The sequence below is a fragment of the Lacerta agilis genome, chromosome 8, assembly GCF_009819535.1.
Source record: "Lacerta agilis isolate rLacAgi1 chromosome 8, rLacAgi1.pri, whole genome shotgun sequence".
NCBI lineage: Eukaryota > Metazoa > Chordata > Lepidosauria > Squamata > Lacertidae > Lacerta > Lacerta agilis.
In genome coordinates, this window is record NC_046319.1 from 37,857,236 (window position 1) to 37,868,044 (window position 10,809).

At 46.2% G+C, this 10,809-nt stretch overlaps 1 protein-coding gene across 1 annotated transcript; it reads right to left on the minus strand.

Moving 5' to 3' along the window:
* Positions 1 to 6,474: 6,474 nt before the first annotated feature.
* IL17C (interleukin 17C) lies at positions 6,475 to 10,408 on the minus strand. Its single transcript, XM_033157169.1, has 3 exons — positions 10,292 to 10,408; positions 7,510 to 7,811; positions 6,475 to 6,724 (listed from the first exon to the last, which is right to left on the minus strand). The coding sequence occupies exons 1-3, from the start codon at positions 10,292 to 10,294 to the stop codon at positions 6,475 to 6,477; spliced, it is 555 nt and encodes a 184-aa protein (XP_033013060.1). The 5' UTR covers positions 10,295 to 10,408.
* Positions 10,409 to 10,809: the final 401 nt, after the last annotated feature.

Genomic DNA, 10,809 nt, shown 5'->3' on the forward strand with positions numbered 1-10,809 from the left:
TAGCTCTCCATATGCCCAGTGTTTCCCTGTGCTTAATGTTGGCTACCTGTTGTAAATAACTTGATGCTTCCATGATGGAGACAGCTTTAAAAGAGGATCAAACAAACTCAGGAGGATAAAGCTATTAGCAGCTACGAGCCATCATGGCTACATCCTCTGGGTGCTGTTTGCTGGGAATCCCAAGTGGGGAAGAGTGCTGTTGCATTCAGGTCCTGCTTGCGAGTTTGCCATTGGGGCATCTGATTGGCCACTGTGAGAACAGGATGCTAGATTAGATGGCTCACGGACATGATCCACCAGATTCTTTTAAAGTCCTTATTCACACAGTCCATAGTTAAAACTTTGACATTCTCTCCCACAAGAGGTAACGGTGGGCACCAGCTTGGTTGGCTTTAAAAGAAGATTAGACAAATTCATAAAGGAGGAGGTTATCAATAGCTACCTCCAGTATTGGGCAAGAGGCTGCTTAAGCCACATCCACACCATTCTCTCAAAGCATTATGATAGCACTTGAAACAGTCGTGGCTTCCCCCATATATTCCTAAGAACCGTTGTTTGTTAAGGGTGCTGATAGTTGATAGGAGACCTCTATTCCCCTCTCAGAGCTATAATTCCCAGAGTTCCTTGGGGCAAAGGGATTGACTACTTAAGTGTGGCTTAATTTCACAGGGCAATTTATTTTTGGCGCCTGAAGGTGGCGCTGCAGATTCAATGTGGCTCTATATAGCATGCACCACCTCTACAATCGGAAGCAGTAATGCCTCTTAAAACCAGTTACTCAGAATCACAAGCGGAGAGAGTTCCTATTCGCCAAGTGCCCCAATTTTGCAGGGACAGCTGCAGAATTACAGAAGCCATCCTGTTTTCTGATTTGATCCCGAGATGCCCTTTCCCCACCAGCCAGCACCGCAGCCGCCAAGCTCAGAGAGAAGGATGAGCCAATGCTTGTCCCAAGCGACGATGGTGGCGGCGGCTGTGACGGAGCATCCTGTAGCCTCTCCATGACCGCTGCTGCGGAGTTGAGGAGGGTCGATTGGGGCAGGGAGTGAAAAATTCATCTGAGGAATATGTTGGAGGGTATGGAGAGCTCGGTCATGCTCATGTCTTGTGCGCAGGCTTCCCACAGTCATGTCTGGCTCGCTGTGAGAACAGGATGATGGGCTAGGTGGACCTGTGGTCCGATCCAGCAGCCAGGCTCTCACATTCTTAGATTAGTTAAAGGGAAATTCTGTGGCACAGCATCTTGGCTGCAAGCAGAAGGTCCCAAAGGAAAGGAAGGGAGGGAGGGAGAGTGGCTGCCAGTCAGTGTAGGCAAAACTGAGCTAGATGGACTGAGCAAAAGGCAGCTCCCCATTTCCTCATGTACCGTATTTTTCCATCTATAAGATGCCCCCATGTATAAGACAGCAATGTTTTGCAGCAACAACCAATCGGCAGTCCACCCTCAGCACTATCCATGTATAAGACGCCCCCTAATTTTTGCCATTATTTTTTAGGGGGAAAACCTAGTCTTATACACGGAAAAATACGGTAATAGTCCAAATAGTGTGTGTGTGCGTGCGCGTGTGCGTGTGCGACGCAATTTACAGGTTTGTGTTTTACCTTGGTTTTTCAGTGATGTAGTAAAAGTGATGAGTGCTTTGTGAATCTGTGCCCTTTGGTGGGTGTGGCCAGATGTGTGTGCACACAGCTGCAGTCAATTTCCCATCATCGATTTGATCAGAAGGATTGGCGCCGGTGGGAAACTCCTTTAGCACACTTTTACTGAAGCATCTCAAAAAGGAAGCATAGAAGGGCAGCAAACACTGTGGCAGCTTTCTGACAAGAACTTTGGCACATTTGTGGTTGACTGAGGCAGGTGGGGGGTAGAACATGAATTAAGAGGGTTATATAATTATGCATACTGTGGATAAAGTAGACAGAGGCACTGTTCCCCCTTCCAATACTATCCCTCAAGGACACCCCCATGATATTGATTGACAAGCAATGGTGTAGTTGTTGTTCGTGGAAATTTAGGGGAGCACAGCTCTGGGACTTTTTTTTTCAGAGCAGGAGTGATGTCAATGATGCCACCTGTCTTTAAGTGTCAGGGAAACCGCTCTGGCATGTGAATGAGGTGATAAAGATGCTTTCAAGTTTCCTTTTCTTTTTTTGAAGATATCGACTGTGGTTCCAATGAATTACTATGGGCTATATGCACGGGTGGCGCTGTGGTCTAAACCACTGAGCCTAGGGCTTGCAGATCAGAAGGATGGCGGTTCAGATCCCTGCGATGGGGTGAGCTCCCGTTGCTCTGTCCCAGCTCCTGCCCACCTAGCAGCTCAAAAGCACACCAAAGTGCAAGTAGATAAATGGGTACTGCTCCGGTGGGAAGGTAGACGGCGTTTCCGTGCGCTGCTCTGGTTCGCCAGAAGCAGCTTAGTCATGCTGGCCACATGACCCGGAAGCTGTCTGCGGCCAAACGCCGGCTCCCTCGGCCTATAGAGCGAGATGAGCGCTGCAACCCCAGAGTCGTCTGCAACTGGACCTAATGGTCAGGGGTACCTTTACCTTTACCTTTACATGCATTTCAGCTGACTGAAGACCTTTTTGTTGCAGCTCAGTATGTGTTTTTGCAAATGTAGCCAGTCAGAAGCAAGCATGGCTAACTTCTGTGCGGCTTACTCTTAGATAACTATTCATAATCATACCGATTCTGAGCAGTTGGGTCTAACGCTTTGTGGGGGCGTGTATATAATGTTCGACGAAGCTGCTTCCATTTTGGGGCTTTCCTTGTGGGCAGGGGCTGTCACGCTGAGCTAGTGTATCAAAATTCACCACTGTTGGTGAGAGATGCAGAGCGAAAACAGGTAAGTGATTTGCAGAAAACGAATTCACAGGATTTTCTGTCATAAGATGGGATGGTGGTCAACAGAGGAGAAGGAGGTCTTTCAATAACTATCCACCGTTACTGAGAACTTAAAAGAGCTGTGTTGGATCAGTCCAAAGGCCTGTCTAGTCCAGCCTCCTGTTTTCAGAGTAGCCACCAGCTGGCTATCGAAAGCCCACAAGCTACAGCCATTGCCCCACTTGCGTAACTTTCTGGGGGCCACACGCCAATGGCAAAAGTGGGCAGGACAACACATGCCAAGCAAGGCCAGTGAGGGGTGTAGTGACCTGCAGATCTTTCAAGAGAGATCTGCACTGTAAACAAAGCAGTCAAGAGTCCCAAATGCTTTCATAGAGAAATAAAATTTTATTTTAATGCAATTTATGAAACAATTTCACACTGGAGGAAGCCTCTGCATCCCAGTCTGGGTGATGCGCCCTCCTATCAGGGGTTGTTTGTTTGTTTGTTTAGTGTCACAATAAATACATTTGCATAAATAACTTAATAATTTAGACATATAATTAGATATTTAGAGATAAAAACATATCAATTAAAAACACCACAAGACATCAAATAAATAAGAGCACCTATCCATTAGATATTGAGACCAAAAAAATAAATTAATTGATTGGAACTCCCTGCAGCAATCCAATAAATAAGGGTTCCAATCCATGGCTGGAAAAGCAAAAACAAATCAAAACCACACACAGTATGCATCACTTGTTGTTCCACACACCCACAGCCAGACCGTGCAATGTTGAAACCTGGTGTGGGAGGTGACATCCAGCAATTGACAGAGAGAAAAGTCACGGGCTGCTAGCACAAGGTTAGAAATGTATAGGCAGTGCCTCCCAGCATCTCTGAGAGCAGCACTTTGGGGAAGGGAGCACAGGGGTTGCTACCCCTGGGAGAGCAATGGTGAAATTTGTTGATTTTTAATGTTTAACCAGGTCTTGCTGGAGAAGCCAAATAACTTTGGTAGCAACAGCTAAAGCATCTCACCCTGACAATCTGTTGTAGGTTTTCTGAACTAGTAAGGAATGCAGAGCTACTGAGAGTTTCCTCCCAAGCAAACTCCTCACCCAGCGCCTTCCAGCTAAGGAACGCAGCAAGGTTCCTCAAAGACTTGAATCCCGGGCATGTCACACACAGTTGCACTAAACCAGCCACTGCCTGGCGCAGCAATGTCGAGCACCAGTTCACTTTTTAGTATGCTCGCCACTCTGGAATTAGACAGCTTTAACACAGGGTTGAGCTGTTGAGGGTCTTCCACCTACAAGGCCCATTTCTGCCACAAGAAGACATTGTGACCATTTCTGTTATGATGTGATTGGCAGGTCAGCATGCCGCTGACCGCACATCAGCACCTAGCTGATGCTGACAATTGCACCAGGCCACAGGGTTGGCTGTGTTTATCAGCTGCACACCAACAGACAGCCAAGCCATGGGGTCCCTGCTGCAGGTTGGCATATTTGGGCAGGCTGTTTCCTGGCACACTTTTGCCAAGATTGTACCGGCTGTGCTGGGGGTTGTCCTGAAAAATGTCTCAACTAATGAAAAAAAAAAGACATCGCAGTTAAGGATTTATCAAGGAGGAAAGAAAGGCTCAGTGAAATTCTGACAGCGTGCGCAGGGTTTTTGAAGCATTTGCCTTCATTTTCGAGGTGGCTGAGGGGAAGTTTCAATTTCTTTGATTCCACAAATTACCTCAGGAATGGTCTGCACTCTGTAGCCACCCCAGCTGCCAACATGTCAGTCAAAGCTCAGGAGAAGACCTCATGAGGTAGCTCCTGCCATGGGGCTTTCTCAGATCAGAAAGTGTGGGCAGCTGGTGGGTGCCGAGGAGTGCTGAGAAAACGTTTTACCAGTAAGTAAGAAAGTAAATATGTAGTGTCCTCAGCCACCTCAGATGGATAAGGTAAGCTCAAAGCTCCATGCCCATAAAAAGTTCTAAAAATGCCCTGAGAACGAAGCAGGAAAATGTAAGCTTCTTTTCAAAAGGGAAGAAAGGTTTTCTAGGGAGTGGGGGACACATTTCAAGACAGCACCAGCTGGGATTTGGGCAGCAAGAGATCACAGATATGGACTCAGTAAATTCTTGGCAAAGCCTTGGAGAGCTACTAGGGAACAAAATCAATAAATAACCAGAACAAGCACTTGATAACTTCAAACATAAATAATATAAATACAAACATTAATAAATAAATAGGTCAAAAACAATCATATGGGGAGGAGCTACCAGGATCAGTCCCTTCCATCAATGCATGTTTTGCTGGTCGATTTGGGCGAATGGGGCGCTGCCTGCCTTCTTACTTGCAATCAATCAGAAAGTGGCTCTGCCTGTCATTGGCTGTGGCACCACCTTCTGTTGGTTTCCCTGCCTGCTGCCTTACCAACCTCAACTGGCACCAGCGCGTTCTGCCTGACAGGTAGAGAGTTAGCAGGATTTCAAAAGATACTTCAAAAGATGCCTTAAGCACCTGTCATTTACTGCAGAAATTCTTTTTTTTTCCTTTAAAGAAAAGATTAAAATGGGAAATCACTAAAACAGGAGATGTGCTCTGGGGTCATGTTTGCGAAGGGGCAAAACATCAACACACCTTTCCCATAACGTGACACAGTATTTATATGGCAGGTATTTAAGGTCACCAGAAGGGCGCTTCCCTGTTCCTGTATTCCTGTGCTCCAAAGCGCAGGTGTTAAAAGCACAGAGGTGGTTATCTCCAGAATAATCATCTGCCCTTTAACCATTCGTGGAAGGTAGAAGGTCTCAAGAAATGCCTCTTTTATCAGGAGGAAGGCAGTGCCCTATCTGCATGTGCCACTCTGAGTAAATCATTGCACTGGGGATATTTTGGGTTATTAGGAACACGGAAAGTGCCTTACACTGAGTAAGACCATTGGTCCATCTAGCTCAGTATTGTCCACACTGGTTGACAGCAGCTCTCCAAGATTTCAGGCAGACTTCTCTCCAAGCCCTACCTGGGGATGCCAGGGGTTGAACCAAGGACCCTCTGCGCTCAGAGCAGATGCTCTACCACTGAGCTACAGCCTTTCCCCTTAGGATGCAGAAGGGTAGCCAATGTTAGTTTGCTACAGCAAAAGCAATGCAAGAGTCTTGTAGCATTAGACGTGGACTGTGGTCCATGGAAGCTACTGCCATTTTAAAAAGAAAAATCTTTTTTAGGTGCCACAAGATTATTATATTTTGCTCTTAGGACTGCAGTTTCTCCATTGCTCCCTCCTAGTGAAAAAGTGCTGACATGTCCCAAGGCTGTCATCTGATGGGTGGGACCAGGGGCTCTAGGCTATGAGGGGGAGTAGGGATAGGGAACCTGATTAAAATCCCTTCCTGACCTCCAGGGATGACTCAGAGCAGCAATTTTGTTATCATCATTACATTGATACCCCGCCCTTCCTCCCAAAGCAACCCAAAGGGGCAGGACCACAATAATCCTTAGAGTTGAAATGAACAAGTGCTTTAAAACAAACACAATGACTGGGATATGTGATGCTGCTGCATTCAGAGAAACAGATTTAGATTTGGACCATGCTGCATATGAAACTGCTCCATAGGAGCATCGGTTGCACAGACTGTCACCCGCTCAGCTGCTGTATCGGGGGAGGACGCAGGCACAGGCTACGGGCACATCAATGTACTTCACTTCAAAGGTAAAGCCAGTAGCCTCGCTGTCGTGTTGGCATGGCTTGCGTCGCAGCACCATCATGTTCTGGAACACTGGCACAGAGTTGAGCGAGGTCACCTCTTCTCCTGTCTTGACATCAATGCATCCTTTGCAGAGACACTCTGCAATGGACAGTTTGCGCGGATAGCGGTCCTCATCTTCATCAATACTGGTTTAAAAAGAATGGAGAAAGAAAAGTGAGCTAGGCGAACTCAAAACCATAACAACAGCCTTAACAGCATTCTGTCACGACTTCTATCTTCCCACCCTCGAGGAATTCTGGAAACCCTAGCTTGTTGCAAATTCTCTTCCTTGCACGACAAGCTGCTCTTGCCAGGACTTCTCCTTCCTGCAAGACTTCTCCTTCACCTCTGGCTCTCTTGTATGAACTTGATGCACCTTCCGTTTCAACTTTTAAACACCTGCTGAAAATATTTCTATTCTGTCAGGTTTATTCCGGCAACTCAGAATATATATATCCCTAATAGTTGGCTGATTTCTGATTTTATCATTATAACAATTTCGTATTTTTTTTTGTAAAAACATATATATAATTGTTGGAAACTGCTCTTATTTATTTTTTTAAAAAAAACAATGAATAGGGGTATGTAAAGATGTTTATAAAATAAAAATGATAGGATGCACCTTATTAGGGGTGTTTGGGAGCAGACCCTAGCAAGAGTCGAAGAGTTGCCATGTGGGTTGGAGGACTACCGTTTGGTTGTGGTATTTAGTACACTCACATCTGTCAGTGGCAGACTTTGGGCTCTCAAATTTCAGCAGTGCCCTGTGTGACACTAAAATCCGGCACACACACACAGACACGCATCTTGCGCTCCTTTCTACAGCAGTGTGGTGCCCAGTGTGGCTGCACTGGTCATGCTACCCTAAAACTGCCTCTGCACCTGTCCACTCGAGATGCTCACCCTTGTTTTTTATGTCTTGTGCCCTTACCGGTATGTCCATGGTGAGATGGAGCGCTCGTGGATTTCTCTGTTCAGAGTGCCCTGGACCTTCAGATCGGGGCAGCTGGTCTCGTGGTGCCTCCGCTGCCTCCGTGGACTGGCCTCTTCACCCTCCACGTAGGGCACGAGATGCACAGGAGCTTGGCGTTCCCACCGTGTGGCCCTGCTCCGGAACAGCGAGGGCACGTACCCTTCCTGCACATCCTCTGCGGCAAAGCAGTGTCGGTGGTGGCCACCCATTCGCTTGGCCTCTGCCCACGCAAGGAGAATCAGGGCAAGCAAAAGGGACCGCTGGAAGGTGAAGAAAGAGATGCATATAACTATACTAGAGGGATTGAAGATGGTTGGAGAGAAAACATTGTTCATCCATGCTAGGATTCATTAGGAGACATCCTTAGTTCAACTAGTTTTGAACTTCTTTCTTACAGTATACTTAAAATAGAAGGGAGAGAGCTGTAGCTCCATGGTAGAGCATCTGCCTTGTACACAGAAAGCCTCGGGTTCAATCCTCAGCATCCCAGGTGGGGCTGGGAGGGTCTCCCTGTCTGAAGCCCTGGGGAGCTGCTGCCAGTCAGTGTAGACCAGGCTTCCAAAACCTCGGCCCTCCAGGTGTTTTGAGACTACAATTCCCATAATCCCTGACCACTGGTCCTGCTAGCTAGGGATCATGGGAGTTGTAGGCCAAAAACATCTGGAGGGCCAATGTTGAGGAAGCCTAGTGTAGACAATACCAAGCTAGATGAGCAAGGGTCTCACTCAGTACAATGCTACTCCCTATATTCCTATGTCCCAGCCCAGAGAGAGAACTGAAGTTTTCAGATATTCTTCCTCTTTGAGTACAGTATTTTTCTGTTTTCTCCCTTGTGTAGAATTTTTGGATTGTAAGCTAGTTGGGGCAAGGACCCATTTCTTTATATTCCGCAGAGCACCATGGGCACAGGTGATGCTATATATATGTATATATTTAAAATCATCCATGTCTTAAGGCAGATGTTGAGCCAAATGTTCTGCACAGGGTTCTTTATCTTCCTGGTGTGATGTTCTGTTGGGCCTGTGAGATACTTCCTTTCTGTGTTCAGAAAAAAAAATAGTAACCTAAAGCTGCAATTCTAAGCACACTTTCCTGGAGTGAGCACCTTAAGGCTTAACTTCCTCTGAGTAAACACACATAGATCATAGCTGGAAGGGATCCCGAGGGTCATCTAGTCCAACCCAGGGCAATGCAGAAATCTCAACTAGGTCACACATGGCAGGTGGCCATCTAACCTCTGCTCAAAAACTTCCAAGCAAGGAGAGTCCACCACCTCTCCTGAGAGTCTGTTCCACTGCCAAACAGCTCTTACTGCCAGAAAGTTATTCTGATGTTGAGTTGGAATCTCCTTTCTCGTCACTTGAATCCATTTATTTGGGTCCTAGCCTTCGGAGCAGGAGAAAACAAGCTTGCTCCCTCCTCTGTGTGGCAGCCCTTTGTTTGAAGTTGGCTATTTCCTCTCAGTCTCCTCTTTACCTGGCTAAACATATCCAATTTCCTCAAGCATTCCTCATAATGCTTGGTTTATTTATCATCTTGGTCACCCTCCTGGGCACACATTCCAGCTTGTCAATATTTTTCTTAAACTGGAAGTAGTACTTCAGGTCTGACTAAGGCAGAATAGAGAAGGACTATTATTTCCCTCGATTGGGACTTCTGCTAATGCAGCTCAGAATAGCATTAGCTCTCCCCCCCCCCCCCCGCTGCATCACACTGTTGACTCATGTTAAGCCTGTGGTCTACTAAGACCCCTAGATCCTTTTCGCATGTACAGCAGTTCAGGTGTCTCCTATCTTATATTTGTGCAGCTGGTTCTTCCTGTAACATTACATTTGTCCCTACTGAAATTCATTTTGTTTGTTTTGGCCCAGTTCTCCAATCTGTTAAGGTTATCTTGACTCCTGATTCTGTCTCCTGCAGTATTGGCTACCACACATAGAATTCACTGCACTTCATTTTATCATCCTACAACCCCATACACACTTCACTGGGAGTAAGTCCCATTGAACTCAGCAGGTCTTACCTCAGAATAGACATGTACAGGATTCCACCCATCAGTCTCTCCCCAAGATCTCCCACCCGTCTTTCTCTTTCTCTCCCCCCTTCCTATTTTTTCAGATGTCTCTCTTCCACTGTCCCACACTAAGGGAGAATGAGTATGTTCTATATTGTAACCTTACTTATCCACATTTTTAAGTCCAAGGTTATGTACTTTGTGATCATTTACCAACACACTAGACTTTATCATATTGAAATAAACCACAAATGAATATGCTTAAATGTTAATATGCTTAACATATGCAAAACAGCATATGCTTAAATGTTACAGTCCTCTGATTTTAAGACAACACTTTCTTGTGAGTAAATCTCAGTTTGAACGGAACATACACATTCTATCGAGACACAGGAACGTGCCGCAAGAGTGCTTAGAATCACAGCTTTAAAACAGATATCGTTCATGTATTTGATTGAGTACAAAAGAATAATGAATGTTCTTCAGATAGCAGTTTGACCGTCAGCCCTGTCCACACGCAAGTCATAAAAGCACTTTAGAAATCACAACAGATAAGAAAGAAAAATAGGTCCAGACTAATGCTGAATCCAACCCATCCCATTTCCTTTCTGAAAGGCTGCTGCTTCTCCCTTGCCCTCCTCCAGCAGACTGGAACTGTAAGAGCAAGCCGGGAGTCCCTGAACATTTCCCTCGGGCACCTGGAGGTGGCAGAGGTGGCATCCTTACCATCTTGGCTGATTCGAAAGAGGCAGTGAGCAGGTGCTGATGATGCTTAAGGTGGATGGTCCACGAGCTCCTCTTTCTCTGCCTCTTGGGCTTAGCTTCCCCTGGAGGGTGATTGTCAGTTGCAAGGGACAGGTAAACTGACTCCAGCTTCACACCTGTCTCCCATTTATATGCTGGGGAACAGGGATGTTACTTACACACCTGGAAACTCCAAGGCTCTCCCTCCTCCCTTTAGGGAAATAGTTGAGTCTACTCACTTCCTCCTCCCTTACCTAGCAGGGTTTCTTTATTCTGCAATCCTCTGGCATTCGTGAAATAGTTCTGTTATACTATGATTACTTATTTAACGACAGTGGGCGGGGAGCTGAGTAGTCAGGCTAACCTAGTCTTTTTTTTTTTCTTCTTCTAGCCCCTGCTAATGGTCTATTGCTAATAATAGATTTTACTCCAAATATCTAAACAGTTGTTTGATAGGATTTGTAAGGAGGGGGGGGGCACCCTTGGATGACGTGGGGCAG

Coding starts and splice junctions, on each gene's coding strand:
- IL17C (XM_033157169.1), bottom strand. Junction 6,725..7,509: donor ATCTCACCATGGACATACCG/GTAAGGGCACAA, acceptor TTTTTAAACCAG/TATTGATGAAGATGAGGACC.